Source organism: Charadrius vociferus, unplaced genomic scaffold (assembly GCF_000708025.1).
Source record: "Charadrius vociferus isolate BGI_N301 unplaced genomic scaffold, ASM70802v2 scaffold906, whole genome shotgun sequence".
NCBI lineage: Eukaryota > Metazoa > Chordata > Aves > Charadriiformes > Charadriidae > Charadrius > Charadrius vociferus.
The window spans coordinates 672049-689944 of record NW_009648878.1 but is presented as its reverse complement, the minus strand read 5'-3'; the positions used below and the strand labels follow the sequence as shown (position 1 = coordinate 689944).

The 17896-nt window shown below is 36.9% G+C and overlaps 1 protein-coding gene across 1 annotated transcript in view; it reads left to right on the top strand.

Annotated features, from left to right (window-relative positions):
• TFEC (transcription factor EC) overlaps positions 1 to 17896 on the top strand; it is a 35828-nt gene that overhangs the window by 12907 nt on the left and 5025 nt on the right. Inside the window, exons 4-6 of the mRNA XM_009887085.1 lie at positions 8126 to 8240; positions 9105 to 9161; positions 13484 to 13559. Coding sequence (XP_009885387.1) covers positions 8126 to 8240; positions 9105 to 9161; positions 13484 to 13559 — 248 coding nt within the window. The remainder of the gene's footprint in view (positions 1 to 8125; positions 8241 to 9104; positions 9162 to 13483; positions 13560 to 17896) is intronic.

The following is a 17896-nucleotide window of genomic DNA, read 5'->3' as shown; positions in this document are numbered from 1 at the left end:
TGCTGACATATTTTTTGTGTCTAAGAGGGAGAAGTAGCCTCATTTTACAAAACTGTTCTTTGAAGTGATGCTATCAATTAGGTTCATGAGAGCGTTATTTAAGTGGGTTATATTGAGGGGTGGGAAAGAATAAAGTATTGTACTAATATTTCACATGTGAACACTTTAATCCAGATGCAGTCTGTGTGGGTACGGATTTTTACCAAGCACCAAAAGAAATTTGCTCTTGCAGATATAGTACCCGATCTTTCAGGTTCTATATAGTATCTTCTTGTGACAAGTAAAGCAGCATGTGCTATGCTTCTCTATTATTATTGAGTTTGCCAAGTCTGTAGGTGCAGTACAAGCAATCTGACAATGTGTAATAGGGCCAGTGACGATCCTCAGAATGGTCTCTAATCCACATCAGCTACTCTGGATATGTGCCATACTTCTGCAACATGCAGAAAATAAAGGCATGTAGACAATCTTGGTGAGTTACATGTCTGCAATTATTAACCCTGGAAAAGAGGATAGCAAAGGAAGTTTCTGCTAGCAGGACTATCCCTGCAGCTTGCTTCCCGCTTGCCCTCTTTTCATGGACTCTTCCAACTGGGGCAGAATGAAGACCTCTGGCAGAGGCAGTCTGATCCTGACCCCTGTATTTTCTGGGCACAATTTCTGGTCATAAAATTGGGCTTGCGAGTGTGACTGGGGAACTAAGACCCTGGGAGAAATGGTAGCTGGAAATAAACCTCCACCAACAGGACAGTCCATGCTGATGCCTGTTCTCAGGTCCCTCAAGGGAAAGCTTGCTAGCTGATGCATTGTTCTGACCTGCCAGGACCGTCCAGATGCCTTTGGTGAAAAGCTCTTGCTATCCTAGGATTTAGCCATTTTAGGTAACTAGAACATGTAAGGCTTCTGCTCTGTAAAAATGTACATACCCTCTGTCACTTCCATGATCAGTGACATCCTTTTGGATGTATGGAGAGCTCTTTGCTACTGTAATTAGTCTTTCTAGCTAGTCCTGCATATCCAGGGTTTGTTGATTGTAGCCTTCTTTTATGAATGCATATTAGTAAAACGCAATACAGATTGTATAGAAAGAAACTGAACAGGATTCTTTTCAGGTTAAGGGGCAAGCTAAAGAGATGACAAAGATATTGTTAAAAAAGAAGATATTAATGAAGGGCTTCAAGAATCAATCCTCAGTCTCAGTTTATTTAATATTTTCATTAGTGACCTTGGTACAAAAAATATGTTTATGCTGATGAAATTTACTGAGGTAGCAAAAGTAGAAAGTATTGCCAATACAAAGGAAGATGAGGATATTGTAGAGGAAGAATTATATGACTGTGATGACAGAATAGTATAAATGGAAGGAATGTAATAGTACTGAGTGCAAGGTCATTCATTTAAATACTAATAACAGGAATGTCTGCAGTAAGCTGAGAGCTCATTAACTGAAGATGACAGAGAAAGATCTGGTTACATTAGTTGCTCAGAGAATGACTATAAGCCATCAAAATGATGGGGCTTCAAAAAGGAGATAAATATGATCTTGGGATCCATCACGAAAGAGATTTCCAAGAGATGCAAGGAAATATCCACTGTGGAATTCACTGGTTACACAACTTTGAGAATGTTGCAGATAAATAAAGTTGTCCACCCATCAGAAACACTAATTCAAAGCAGGAAAGGTAGGGAGAGGCCTGTTAGGACAAATCATAACATAGGAAGTCTGGCTAAAAAAACAGGGCCTGTTCAACTTGGCAAACCAAAGGCTAAGGGAGCTATGGTCACTCACAGTAATTACATGGAGAAGTTAAAGATGAACTTCATACATTAAAGGAACCCAAAACCAAAATAAAATTTGTCTAGGAATGGAAATAAAGAGAAAGCTTTTTAACAATAGTTTGCTATCATTCAACCTTTGGAACACACTCCAAATAGAAATACTGGAGATGTGAAACTTAATTGATTTTAAGACAGAGCATTATTGGTTTATGAAATGGATTATGTGATGATATGTTAAATGAGCCCAATATCCAGGAAATGCTTTCTAGTCCGGGGTCTCTGTGTCTGCGCATTACCACATTCAGCAGAATTTTTAAATGAAGAAAAATCTTGTTGACTTTGCAACAGGGTGAGCTGTTATTTTCTATCTGTGCAACATTGACTGTGATAGAGCCATGATCCTTACAGACTTGAATGCTAGTGTAATATAAATACAGCATGCAAAGATTAGCCAAAGTGGAAAAATACTTAAATAGTATGTGATCATGTAAGGGAACTCTATCGTGACATAGAGCTGTCTAGGGACTACAGGTGAACAGGCACAGACAACCCTATCCACGTATTTTATTACCATATTAAGAATCCTCCTCTTTCATTGATGGAAGATATGGAAATGTTGCTTGGTTTAACCCTTCCTTGAAATTACATGACATTTGCCAATAGCTGCCGTGCTATGGGATTTGGAACACCACATCACTTCCCTTAACAAGGTGATGTTTTTCCTGGCTTAGTAATGTTTTCCTTTAAAAAGAAGGATGATTTGGTATTAGAGACTGCAGATTGTGATCACAGCTGTCCACGGCTAGACATCCATGTGGGTAACGGACCCTTAATATTTGCCACACAATCCTGCCCGCATAGCAGTTCAGACCCAAGTATTGACTATAACAAGCTCCTCTGGATGAGGCCTTTCAGTAGTTGTCTTGGACACTGCCAGCAAGCACGAGGTCACAGGCTCCTGCGAGGTGCGGCAGTGCTTGAGCCAGGCACTTGCTCAGGTGCTTCAGCTGAAGTTTGCTTTTATAATTGGTCTACGCTTCAAAGTTGAGCATCTTTCAGGACTGAGCCCTGTGAATGGAAATTCTCATGTTCCAGTCTTTGCACACAGGCATTGAAGATCCCCTGACACTTCATACAAAAGGAAGAACGTTAACCCCAATGTCCTTGCCAAATGCTAACTTCGTTAATTACAGCCTGCTTTCTTTAATTCTCCTTGCAGTTTTAATTAGATATGGTATTGTTCTCTTCCTGTACCACATTGTCACTGGTTATTCCCACTTAACCATTTGCTGTGTTAAAGGTTGTTAATCTTTTGTCCAAAGCTGGCTGCATTTTAGAAGCAGGAAAAAATGGCTAATTATATACTGCTATTTTTACTGTGTGTGCTCACCCCTTACGAGCCACTTGCATCTAAATTCTCAGACACACATACATAAATATGTGTATCATGAATGGAAAGGTTGGAAATTATGTGACTTACCAGGACTTCTCAGAACAACACAGGTGTGAAACGATATAGCTCATGACACCTGCAGGATAAATAGATTCTTTCCTGGGACTTATGAATTTTCATACCCAAATGTCTGTGTTTCCACCTCCCTAAACAGAAAGGAAGAAGATGCTTTTGCTGCAGTGTAATCAGCTGGAGTTTTAAAGTGCTTTGGGATTCATCAGATTTGACAGTGCTGTGTAATTGTAAGATCATCATTGTACACATATCATGTAATTATGCCATTGCAAATGATTTGTACTTTTAGTAAGACTGCATTGGATTTTTGTAAGATTATGTCAATGTATATATTTATCTTGTAATGTAGAACTGGAAGCTATTTGAAGCCTCAGTACTGAAAAAAACTTTCCCTGCTTGCATGACATAAAGAAATAAATTGTGTTATGGTGTATGGAGTTTTAGAGCATATCCGAACAAGTAGATGTATTTTGACACACAATTTCTATAATATATTGCACTAAATATTTTAGTTTTGACTTTGTAATTTAAGAATCAGTTTTTTCCCAGACTTTTAAATTTCTAAAATAGCTTCCCACTTTGATGGACAAAAAAAAAAACACCCTAGCTTTTCTCACGTTATATCAAAATTGGCAAATTTGTATTTTAAGATTTTTCTCACTTTTCAGTAACATCAGCAAGGAAATTCCTTGGGATTTTCCATGCTTGATATCAATGCAGTGCCAATTCGGGTAGTGAGTTTCAACAAAATACTTTGATACATTCTTGATTTGTATTTTTCAAACTCCCCCATAATCAGAAATGTGAATATGTATCAAGAAAGATCCAGTGTGGTTTGCTTTGTTGTTCTAATGTGATTTTTAAAGTAAGACTTTATTTGGAAATTTTCACATTAGGAGCACAGTTAGGTTCCTTGAGAAGGTACATACAGAAAGTCTGCAACAGTCACCCCAGGCTTTCTTTAGAGTCAATAAGAAGAAACAGAGGTGTTACAGTTCACTCTAAGTGTCCAAGACAGGACAGATTAATCACCCCCTATTTCTTCTCCTGATCCTGAATCCTGACATTGAGAGTTATTCCTCGCACACTAACTCATAGCAGATTTTTCCACGTGTCACCATTTCTGTAGGAACAAAGCGACTGTCAAAGGTAGTCTAATTTACTGGTGCTTTGTACCCACTTTGTCCTACTTTAAGTGTGAAAATGCTGTGCTGGTTAACTGAGAATGAAGGCAGTGTGTCAAAGGGAGATCATCAGTGGTTCTGTCCACAAAGAAGTCACATATCCATCATAGTGGCCAATACAATGTACTTGAGATTTCTACTAAATGCACAGGAAGAAAGAGGCAGTTGATAGTGTGATTGGCACAACTGCTTTTGTACTGAGCAGGATCACCCAGACAAATGCTGAAGGGAGACAGCAAACTTCAGTCTGGATGGGGTGCAGGTATGAAGAAAAGAACCTTTTTTGTATGTGTCCTTCCCATGGCCAGATGAGTCAGCTGTTTCTTATTTAATCCTTCAGCACACTGAGTGAGATGATGGCAGACTTAAGGAGGGCTAAACCTACCTTTTTCTATTCCCCAAAAGTAACGTACTTGTGGATTGTTAAAAATGGTTGTATTTTTCACACCTGTTAATGTTTCAATCAGAAAGACAGATTCTGAGGCCCAGAAATTAGTGCTTTCAGATAGGTAAATGAGTGATAATTTTGTAGGCTCTCGGTGGCAGTGCTGTTGAACAGGGTTATTCTCTGATGTCCATGTTCTGGAGAATAATTTAGGACAGTTAACATTAAATCAAAGTTTCTCTTTAATGGCATGACAGAACGCTGGTTTTGACACTTAGTGATTAACATATGTGTGAATCATTCTAATTCGTGAGGTTATAGGATTGTAGCCATCAGTAGATGAATAACTTGGGTTTGAGTTTCATTTTCATCATCTCCACATGGGAGTTATGACTCTGCTTTCCTAATTACTGATAAAAATTGCCAAATAATGAGGGGAAAAATACTGGAGACCATCTGTGTGAAACAAAGATGATATGGGACATTTGGGGAAATATTTCATGCCTTTTGCTGCTCGATGGAAGCATTAGTGCAGCCAGACATAGACCACGGACAGATACTCGCTTGCAGCCCTGACTGTGTGGGATGACACTGCCCCAGCAGTTCTGCTGGTGGAAGGAGGCACATGAACTCATCACTCCAGACAGTGGCAACTGAGGTAGATGGAAGGACCTTCACCAACTGTGTAACCAAATTCAGCTGAAATGCCTACCTTTGGCTTTAAGTTGAGTTTACTCACCCTCTTTTGAACCCTCCCATACTTCTGAACCTTCACTTGTGTCAGTATTATTTTTTCATTACCAGATAAGTTGGCCACTCATGACCTTTTCTCTTGATTTTGGGACTTGTGTTTGAATTCACGCCTTTGTGAGCAGACTATAGGAATTTAACTGTATTTCAAGGATAAAGATGAATTACTGCTTGAAAATTAGAAGTAATCATTGATGTATCTCATGTGTTTGTGTCAGACTGTTTACAGTTTGTTTACATGTTTACAGTTCTGATTTTTTCCTTAGTGGTATTTATACTCTTATAAATTAAAAAGATTACTATCAGATTCATGCAAGTTGTTGAACTTACATGCACAGCTGTGTGAGATATGTAAAATATGATAGATTACATGCATTTCTCATTTGCTAGATTATTTATTATATTATTTTCAGTGGTTACTATTTCCTAATATTTCACAAAAAAAGTAGCTTAAACCACATAACAGCCTTGTCCAAAGTCTACTAGAATAAGTGTAGGAATCACATTGACTCACATTTTTTTTATTTCAGCATTGAATATGAAAGTTCTGTTTTCATATCATTTCAATTTCATTTACATGAATGTAGGAAGTCATAAAATATGTGTCTAGAGCTAATATGAGTTCAGTCTTGTAATATAGTTATACTGTCCCTGGAACAAAGAAACGCAAAGGTAAAGCTGCAGTGAATTCTGTAATACTTGTCAGTTTACCACTCTGGAATGAAACAAAGGTGCTTAACCTGCGAATGCGCTTAGCATTCAAATCCTGCATACTAAACATAGCTTGTTCTTGAGTAATACTCAACTGAATTCCAAACATTCTTTAAAAAAGTATTTTCATTGAGAGATCAAATATGTAAGAAGATTTTCAAAACTGACTTGGTGCTGTGATTTCTAATGGTATTTAAGAATTATCAGTTCTCCTAAGTAATAAACCTCTACAAATTACTTTAAAAATGAGCGTGTTATTTATGTGTATTCAAAAAGATTCCTGATTGCTTCATCTCCTTGTGGGTTATGCAACTAGGAGAATTTAACACAAACTAGGTTCTTAGATAATTTAGTGAAGTTATTAGCTAGTTTAGTAAAACTATTATTTAAAAATAAAACTTATTTACAATTTCAGATTTAATGTAAAAGTATAGTAAGCACTGCCATGGAAAAATTTCACACTGAGCGGGTCATTGAGAAAGTGTCTCCGTTCAAAATAACTTGTGAAGCTCACAGTCTCTACAAGAGAAATGATCAGTCTGAAAAAAAGCTGGTTCCCAACAGACCTATGACTGGTGTCTCAGTGACCTGCCTGAAAAATTCCAGGGTGTTTCAGGGTCCACGGGTGCAGGGCAGATCTGTAAAAACATGTTTTCTTGTCTATGAAAAATAATTTTCTTAAATAACTCCTAATTTCCTTCCTGTCTCAACTCAGTCATTTCACCCACAATTTTCCTCACATTTTTCACCCACTTTTTCCTCCTTTTTGTTTCTTGCCCAGGTGGACCTAAACTCAATGTCTGAGTCCTTGTATGTTGCCCACAAAAAAAAGAAAACATTTATCTGCATAAACTTTATATGCATGATAAAATGAAAAAAAGAAATGCTCTTATTGCCTAAGAAGGCAACAAGAATGTAAATATTTTTTGTGAACCTGGACTTGGACTCTTTTTGTACAGCTGTTTTCACATGATCAGACAGAAATATATAAGATAATGCTGAATGATGGAAGGTTGGTTATATGGTTGTAGCAACTGAACAAAGCCCGAACTGTTCTTTGCTAAACTTCCATGTATTTTACAGTTATTTCAGATATGTAAAATTATTTAAGTAAAAGTAATATTTGGAATTTGTAATTATGTGGAATCCATAGAAACATACTTTAGCCTTACTTCTCTTTAAGTTTATTCTATAGCTTTATTTAAAAAATGTTATATTACATTTTGGAAGGTAATAAGGATAATGGTATACATGATCATATACATTATGCTTGTTAAAACCATTAGGTTATCTGGTCTATCCTGACAACACCACGGTTTCTTTCCTTAAAACGTATACTTTGGTGTTCTGTCCACTCTGATTTTAACTATGGCATCTAACTGCGTCACTGAATCTTTATGCTGCTGAGCTAGGCACACTATAAAGTACCAATTTAGAGTTTAGTGATGTGGTTAAAAAAATCACAGGGGCGTGGGTCAAAACCAGCAAAGTTATTTTTACTTTCCACCTAATTCATGTTTGAAGTGCAGTTGTAGTAATCCTGTTATCAGAAAACACGGTACAGAAGTAACTAGAAAACAGCCACTGGGGGCCATATCCTGCCATCACTCTGCACCTGAAACCCACACAAACGGCACTTAGAAAGCTGCCTGTGGAACAGTGGCAGGCTGTGACCCTTCACTTTCAGTTTTACTTAACAGTACATAATGGCAAACTTTCCCTTAGACACATATACGCAGGCTCATAATCAAAGTTAGCTCTTGGTATTTATGATTTTTTTAATCTCTTAAGTCTTTTACTTATTTTATTATTTTTTCTTATTCTGCTTTCCTCCCCCTACCCATCCAGCTATCCAGCAGCATTTTGGATATATATAACAGTGACCAGGGAATGGCACCAGCTAACATGGGTCTCACAAATGCTTCTTGCCCAGCTAATCTACCAGTAAAAAGGGAACTCACAGGTAAAAGAAATCTGAGATTTTAGTATTTTATTATTTCAGAAGTGATGATGTTTCTTTTAAAAGTTGAATAAATCTTACCCATGAAACAGATCTCTGTAATTAATTTAAAAGAATTTTAATGTTTGCAGTTTCATTTAAGGAAAAGAACAACAACCAAAGAGAAATATTTTATTTCTGTTCTCCTCTTTAGCAATTCAGAAACCATGTTTGCCCCCTGGTTTTTATGAATATCATGCTTCTAATAAACCTAATTATTTTAGGAAACAGTGGATTCTTCCACATATTGGCTCCTGATCAACGGTATAAATAAATTATCATCCATTAAATTTGTTCCAGGGTAGAACAAATGGTTCTTTTAAAAGCTTACAATAAGACTATTCAAGGTAAATCTATATTAGTGGATTAGCAACTTAAAAAGTTACATTCAATTAATCCAAAGAATGCTAACAACCGTGTACAATTTATTAGTGTCACTCAGAGGAAACAGTGAGTTTGTTCAGTATCTTACAAATCTGATTAACTCTTGCATTATGGGATATACAAATCCATATTCACATTAGTGTATTGTAAGTTTTATACAGATGTAAAGTACAGCAAACTGGAGAAAAAATACTCCTCCATAGCATTTCTATGTTCTTAAATAAAAAAATGTGTAATAAAATTCTTAAGAAACCTGCCAGACTTGCTCAAAAATGCAATACTTATAGAATATAGATTTGCTTATGATCTTGTTTAATAATAAAAAGAGTAATGAAGTAAAAAGACTAGAAGCCTGCTCTTTGTGACGAGGCCATGTTGAAAAGGTAAAAGAAATACCGGATTTGCAACTTAAGGACTGTTTTAATAAATGTTACTTTTTGTCAGAAGCAGATACACGAGCAATGGCAAAGGAGAGACAAAAAAAGGATAACCACAATCTCAGTAAGTATATGTTCATCTTTCATCTCATTAAACGGAATGTATGGGGAATGCACAAATAATATACATGAGCTACCATGTCTCTGTTCTTTTTCTAGATCAACATCTTACCAGGATAATCAAATTGAACTCAGTTTGCAAATACAGCCAACCGTGCAGCTTTCTTCCCTGAAATTAATTTCTGTCTTTTTTTTTTCTTTCAAAATACTTCACATATTTTAATGAATGTCTTTATATATCATCTCCTGCTCCTATATTTTTATTCTAGTTTTACACACATCCTACACTATTCTGTTTTAGTTGATGTTATCTTTAAGAATTACAGTGAAAATCAGACAAGAAAGGAGGCAGATGATGAAAAAAACAACAGCAAAGATCCAGCCTCCTCACACCCTACTTGCTGAAGCATCCAAGTGAGAGGCTGTATCTCTCTATGGATGATGGGAAGGAAAAAAACATTTACAGATCATATCAGATAACTTTCAAACTTAAAGTTGTGGAAAATGCATGTCACAAAAGGAGATCGGGGCAGGATCGGGTGAGACACACGGTGCTCTGACTCCGCTCTAATACACAAACCCCCTAACCTCTGTAAGGTGGGATACACTTCTGTTCCCTTTATGGAGAACAGTGCAGCCATGTACAGATGTTAGTCATTTCAGTTCTAGAGGAAAAGTCTTCTCTAGTTTAGGCTTAGAACATAAGGAAATTCATAGTTCAGTGTCTAAATGTTAAACTCATAAAAATAATAATATTTTGGTTTACCCAGAATAGAAAACAAATATTTTTTATTTCTGAAAAAAAAAGATTGTCTATAAAATTAGGTAATTTTTTCCCTCTAAAGAGTAATTTGAAACAAAAATCTGAAACATCGTCTTCGGAAATTGTTGAATAAAGCAATTATACCTTCCAGTTCTTCTTTCCATATTTTTCCCAGCAGAAATAGTCTGTGAATTTAAACTTAATTTGGTAATTATTTAATAGCCACTATTTACATTTTACTTATCTTATTTACATCTTTGTTCTCTGGCTATTCCGTAATCTTAGAGGCATTTATGGCTTTACTTGTATGAAATTATGTACCTGGAAGTATGCATCCACTGGAACGGTGTGTTAGCACCCACCGTGGACAACTTTCTGCTAAGACTTTACAGAAGGCGTCCTCATTTCTGCCTGTACATTTTTGTGGATTACAGACAGACCATGTAGATATTTAAGCTTGCTGCTAGCACATCTTCTCTGAAGTGCCAATGCTGCTGCTGCCCGTCTTGTTTGGGCAGGAATGGGGAGCTTTTGCTGGACTAGGAAAGGCGGTGGGTGGGAGTTGTCTGGAACTGTGAGAAGGGGAAAGATGGGAGCAGGCATACACAAGGGATGCCAGGTCTTACTGTTACCTCCACTGTTTCTTTTGGCTCTGAGATCATCCTTCCTGAACACAGAAGACATGTCTGAGAACTGTTCCTCACCACTGGCATCTGAGCTGAAGGCTGTATGCCGTAAAAATAGCACGCAGACATGTAACATCTCTTCTCGTTTGGCTCCAGCTGCATACTTCAGAGCTCAAAGTCTCTCTGGAGATAGCTCTACTATCTGATGGTGTGGACCTATTAATGTATTACATATAAAGGCGTTATTAGTGTGATTTACTTTTTTATGAGTACCACCTTTTTAGAGATAGTCTGAAAAATCAGGTTTCGGAAGTTGATCAGAATTATACATTCATGTTTCAGGTTAAACTAAGGTCCACATATTACAGAAGTGTTCTTGTACCTCCTCATACCAAGAAGGAACTAAAGAAGTTCCTTTTGAAAGGTTAAATCCTCAATGAATCCATGAAAAACGATTTAGGTCTAAGAAATGGAACCCTTTCTTCATGTAACAGGAAGAGTTTAAACCATTCCTAAATGTATTTTGTTGGTGGGTTTTTGTTTTGGTTTGGTTTGGTTTTTTTGTTTGGTTGTTTGGGGTTTTTTTAATCATTTTCTGGTCTGTCTTTGGTATGATTTTATACTTGAAATATTATTGATAATTCAGGATACCAATGAAACTGTAACAGACATAAATCAGGAAAGCTCTCTTGAAATGTGTTTCCAAGCTTCAAAATTTCCCCCCTAATTCACTAACATAACCATTGGAAGTTTCTTTTCAGGAAAAACTACAAAAATAAATAAAAAAAAAGAATTCTATTGTCTACTTGTAAGGAAATTCTAGTGTTAACTTGTAAGGAAATATTTTTCTTTGCCTTGTTTTATAGGCAATGTTCAGTTCAATACTTTTTGATGAGTATCTTGCAGAGCTTTTCCACACTGTAAATATTAATTAAACAACTATTATGCCATATGACCATAATGTTAATGCACATTCTTTAACTCTGTTTGCCTTGCTATTATTTTGCCGACATAACTGAAATACATCTTTCAAATTGCTCAGTTGCTATGTGCTTGGGTACACTCTGTTCTCCTAAGAGATCTAGCACATTCATGCCAATAGGATGCAAGGGGTCACTTAACGGTATGCTCCAGAGGATTTTAACCCTGTCTCCTGAATATGACTACAAAATCTGGGATGCTTTCTTCCGTTGAGTGAAATTGCTGTTTCTAGAGACAGTAAGACAAGATAATACATCTCACCAAAGCAGAGCATTTCGCCAGGGTAAATAACACCTAGGGAGTTCCCTGAGCTGGAATCAGCTATGAGGAAACAACTGACTGCTGCACAAACCTAAGACCCTCATACAGATGGGAAGAAAAAACACCTTTATGTATTGGAGGAAGTAAAGAACTAAATGTGATCTATGTGGTGGGGCTGAGACTGAAAGAGGTACGCTCGTATGACTGTGAGAAGGTTAAAGTCAGCGTAGGAAGACCCACCATGCCTCCCTTCTTTGCACACTTCTAGTTTAGCTCTACCAGGCTCTAAGAGGCTTTTTGTACTTGCATTAAAAGTTAAGTCATCAAACTTCAAGTGCACATCTACATACATGGATGAGAGGAACATATATTCCTTCTCCCCTTATTCTAGGCTGGCCTACGTGGGTCAGCTCTGGTCTGACATAGTGTCATTAGCATATCAAGCCCAAGGTAAGGTATTCCAAGAAGCAACAGATAACAGAAACAGCCCAATGCAATGCTAGCGATAGGCGATAGCTGAATCTTGTCCTGAATTCAGGAGGTTTGGATTGAGTCAAATTACAACGCGGAGGGAGTGGACAAAAGTGCGAGTTCACACCAGTAGACCATCAGTGATGGTCTTTGACAGCTAACAGTACCACAGCAGGACTACATTCTCACTGCACGTACTTTCTGTGTCACAATTATACACAAGAAACACCCCAAAAAGATGATACATCCTTTGGGCCTATCCACTAGAAAATGTGAGGTTTCTGCATGTAAAAGTAGCTGGAGAAAAATTGGTGAGGAAGCAAAGGAGAATTGTCTCTAATTGTTAGTGAAATGGGAAGCAGGAAGGTGACAGTTCTTTTGTGCAGAGAAGGGGCACACACTCCAATCTGGATACCAGTCCAATGCTGATGAAGTGGACTGAAACCACAGAAAGGGGGAACTAATTTTAAGAGGCTTACCTTCTCTTTTTCATTTCTAACTACACTGCAAGTAAACAAAGATACTATACATACTTTTTCTTAGGAGAAACATCCATTTAAATACATAAAATATTTTTTAATTGTTTAAATGAGGTTTTTCTTCATTTTCTGTGTGTTTTAAAGGTTATTGTAAATACGCTTGTGCTGTATAATTGAAGGAAACCGATGTGGTGGGGATGAAATGTTTCTGGTACGCAGTCTTTCTCAGTTACAGTGAAGGGATATGATTGCAGATATGTCCTATCTGTGATTTGCAATGCTGATAACAGTCGATAAGAGATAGTGAAGCTCTTAACCATGATGGCCGGAGTTGTGCCAAAACATGAAATACTGGATGAGCTATCTTGGGGCCTTGTTGAAGTCATCAGAAAAACTCCAGTAAGCTGAAAACTCTGTTGTGGGGGAGCAGGGTGGAGATAGGATACATGAACATCAGAAAAAAAGAAGCGTTAGCTCACATTGAAGGGATGTGTGACTATTTCATTCTCTGGGATTCTAGTTGTAAATGAGCGGAAAACCTACAGGTAGGGTAACATACAGAGACCGTACTAATAATGGAGTTTGTCCTGAGAGTAAGTCAGGTAAGAGATCACATGGGGACTTCTATTTGAGGAAGAAATTTTCTGTACATTCTCTGACTTGTTTTTAACTAATTAAAATGTGTTATGTTGAATTTCTTCAAGAATATTTCACCATGAAAATAGTAACTGTTTCTTTTTAACAGTTGAGAGAAGAAGAAGGTATAATATTAATTACCGAATCAAGGAGCTTGGCACACTCATCCCCAAGTCTAATGATCCGTGAGTTCAACAGTCTTTCTTATAATAATGTTTATAGTTTAAATACAGGAAGAAAAAAAAAAAAAAAAAAGCCAGTTGCATATACTGCCTATAGGACTGAGTAATGGGATACAAAATCTTCCATGCCAGGTCACTGGCTCAGATCAGGTTGTTACAGTAACAAACGTTTGACAGATTATTAGTGCCTGTTGGGAAAACTTATGTGAAAGGATAATAAAATGAAAACAATTCCAGGGTGTTTAAGAAGACTTCCACATCAGGGAAAACAAAACAAAACAAAACAAAACAAAACAAAACAAAACAAAAAAACCAAAACAAAACAACAAAAAAAAGCCAAAAAGAAGAAAAAAAGAAGATAAGCCAAACAACAGCCAGTCCAGCTCTCTCTCCCTGGGAGCAATTGTGTGGTGTCTCTGGAGAAGGAAGGAGTGATGCTTTCAGCCCTTGCCATGGGCCCTCTAGTGGGATAAAACAAAATGCATGTTGTCACTCTGCCCTTTGCCTAAGGAAAAAGAAATCAGTTCAAGAGTCTGTAAACTGAGCATTTTTCAGAAGTTGTCCACTCAGTGCAGGAAAAAAAAACCAAAAAGTCTTAAAATGCAAAGATAAAAATAATAATTGCTATAATAATAGCATTTTATTCTAATGCATATACCTACAGTAACAAAAAATCCATATTCCTTAAACTGTACCTGAATTCCCTTAAAGCTTATATTTGTCATCAATATGAAAAAAGCCGTCTCTGCAGGAAAGCCTATTGCAGGATTAGCAATAACAGTTCAGTGTGATATTTAATGCTGAACTTCAGCCTTAGATTTCTCATGTCACTCGGGGAAGCCTTAAGACTATGCACTAGCATGATTGTGACTCGCATAAAATTGATTATACAGATTTTGTCTTTATCATTTGCATGTCAATACCAACCTGCATAATACTTCAAATGAAAACTCCTCTTGATATTTCAGCCCTTTCTTTTTTTTTCCTTGGGACTAAGAAACTCTTGATTATATTAAGGATTCCTGTAACAATAGAAAGCTGTGTGAGACTTACATAAGTACAAGGTTGGCATAACAAGCCACTTGGAGTGATATCACCAGAGAGAAAGTTAACATACCACATCCATTTTAGAGAATTCACAAACTCGGCTCCTTCTACAGCATCCACTCAAGATTAGATAAATGGGCATGTTCCTGTTTAATAATATAGAACTAGGTATTACAGCTGAGTTAAAATAAGAAGCACTTTATGTACCTAAATAAAGTTTTGGCCACATGTGATCTGCTGCAAGCACAGACTGGTAGAAGAATTTTAATTTTGCTGGTTCATCTTTCAGTATTCAAGACCATTTGGGCAAATAATTGAAAGATTTCTCAGAAAAACAGTGGATGGCACTGTTGGTTTGCAGCTATAAAGCAATAATGGAAGGAAGTTACACAGCAATTAGAAATGGGCATGAGGTACAAATTCCAGTTGTGATTTTTGATTGCCTACAGAGGTGTTTCAGTTACATGTTTTGGTCTGGATTCAGTTTTAGTTTATGAATGTATTCAAAACATTAATACCTGGAGCAATCACTTAAGCTCTTCTTAAAATGAATGATCTGAGCCTGTAATTTTGCTCCAGTAAGTGGATGATGAATTTTACCCACAGATTTTGGTGTTGTTGCCTCATTAAATAGTTTCAGGTATAGATCCCGAAGACATCACCTTTTCCTGTGTTAGTCTGCAAACCCATGATTGAGTTCAACAGTTACAGCCACAAAGTGGCTTATGTTTACAAAAGCATGAGACGAACTTACGTGTCTCATATTTTGACGACTGTTGTCTTCAAAAAGCTAGTAATCAGTACTCCTTCTGAAAATAGGCCTATTTAACAACTTTCAAGTTCATCTTAAGAAAAAAGAGGCATCAAAAGGTGCAGGATGCTTTTGAAAAACTAGGTTATAACATAACTTTGTTATAGCTTGGTGCCAGATTAAATTAATCCAAAGAAGAGTAAACATTTTTTTTTACATCTGAGGGTAGAAATACATTAATTTGGCCATGTTGTTTTGTTGGCTGAGCAGATCAAAATGATTATTTCTTTCTGGTATGGTCCTGTGTTGACAAATCATAACTCGTGTTCTTACCCTCTGTTTCAGTTCTTGCCTTTTCCTTCATAACACCTTACTGTGCCCCCAATCTGCCCTCTTCTCCTTTGAAAGAATGAGATGTATCATCTCTTACAATACTTTATCTGTAACATTTTATCACACACAGCATTTTCACCTCATATATTGATTTTAGAAGATTCTTCTTATAGTGGGAACTTAGCTGTAAAAGGAGAAACCTCACTAATGCTTGGACTAATGACAGTGAAACAAATCAGCCTTTGCATTGAAAAGCAAATACTACTATAACTAAGCCATTGTGGTTAGCATGCCTGTCCCAGATGGCTTGCTTCAAGAAGATTACATTCAGACTCAGGAACAGAAAAGGACATTTTTGATGCTATTTGGAAACCTTTTATGATTTATATTTCTTAGAAGTGGTGTGTGGGGTTTTTATTTCACTTTTGTTTTGTTAGTTATATAGTGAACTTGTTTGGCTCCTGCAGAGCTTCCGCAGGGACTTTCTTTTGACTGGCTTAAACCCCTATTCTTTTCACTTCTTTTTTTTTTTTTAATTTAATGATGAAAAGTGTGGATTACATTGCTTAAATGAATGGGTGTTTTAAGTTCACTCCATCAGCCTTAGAAAATGGAGATAAGTAGAAGTTGCAAAGAACTTTGACTCTTTTGTTTAATTTTCAATGCTTAGATATCCAAGCGGTAGATGATTCAGAAATGCAAAACAGTTATACAGAATAATTCAAAAACAGGATATAAAAAGGCCCAAAATACCCAGTAATATTTTGCTGAAAAACTCATAACCTGCACATTTAAATATACCTACCTTTCCATTCATGGTTCCTGCGTGTTCAGCCTTTCAGAACCTGGTTTTAGGTGGTTAACAGGACTTCACGTTGTGGTAGAGCCCAGAAATGCCAACACAAGAACTGTTTCATGGTAGCCTACAAGAATTGCCAGAAATACTAAGAAAAAATAAAATCTTTCCTTTAAGAATTCCAGTCATTTTACAGAACTGGGATGTTAAGAGAACCACTGAGGATTTGGGCAGAAGTAGCGGGTTGCTCTCACTCTCCCTCTGCATCTGCCTGTGCCTGACCTTCTGTCTGCTGTCTGTGGACAGACCCTCTAACGGCCAACACGGCCACGTTTCTTGTAAAGGAAAAAACCTTGTGTACACTTATGCTATTATAAAATGGAAACTTGCTGCCCCTTTCAGAAGAATACACTTTGTAATTGTGTAGGTCATCAAAACAAGTACAAAGTCCTTCAAAGTATTTCTTTGAGCAAGGATTGTTTAAAGCTAATTTCTCAGAAACAGGGAAAGAAATGGTCTGCAAACATAGTTTCAACCATACAAATTATTTGTTATTAGTAACTGCTCTGTGGCTGGCAAACTCTGTGACTATCACCCTCTCCCAAACTCTGTTTTTGTAAATTAGTTTTAATCTTAAATCAGATGCTCTCGTCCTTCCGACAAGAGTTCAACTCATGTAAACTGGCAGAGCTCCTTTGACTTCAACAAAGATACCTCAGTGGAAATGAGCTGAAATCAGTCTCATGGCTATGTTTCTTTTCCCCTAAATGAGAAACTCTCCTAGATTGGAGCTACGTGTTTTGGTCTGGGCATTTGAGATTTGTAGAGAGATTCAGCTGCTAGAGTTAGGAGGAGCTAGAGTTCTGAGACCAACAAAATATAATGTGTTTTCTACTTATTTGCTACTTTTCCATGCAAATCATGTTGTGTGGTAGACCTCTGTTAATTAAATTAGATAACATGTGCATATCTTGCTAAAAATTTCACTTTATTGTACCACATGCACACACAATCCTCCTTTGCAGAGGTGGTTGCAGATGACCAGACCTGTGAAACTTCTTACTGCACTCAACTGACTTGTTTCATGTGTAGAGTTTCCCATGTGTCTCACTGTTTACAGGATAGACCCTTACATAAATACAATAAAAATGAAAAAAAAAGGTGGGAGGGAAGGAGGGGGAGGAGAAAGGAATTAATAGACAGAGAAAGAGTAAAATTGAAAAAAAATAATTCTTGTCATCTCCAAAGACAAGTTGATCTATATCAAATTTTGCAGGTTCAAATTTTATGGTTTACGAATGCAACTGTTCTGTCTGGTTTTATACAGCAGTTTCCAATAAAATGACTAAAAACTGTCAGTAGCTGCTCAGTTTTTAAAGGTTCTCAAATGTTTGTAGGCCTCCTCATTTCAAA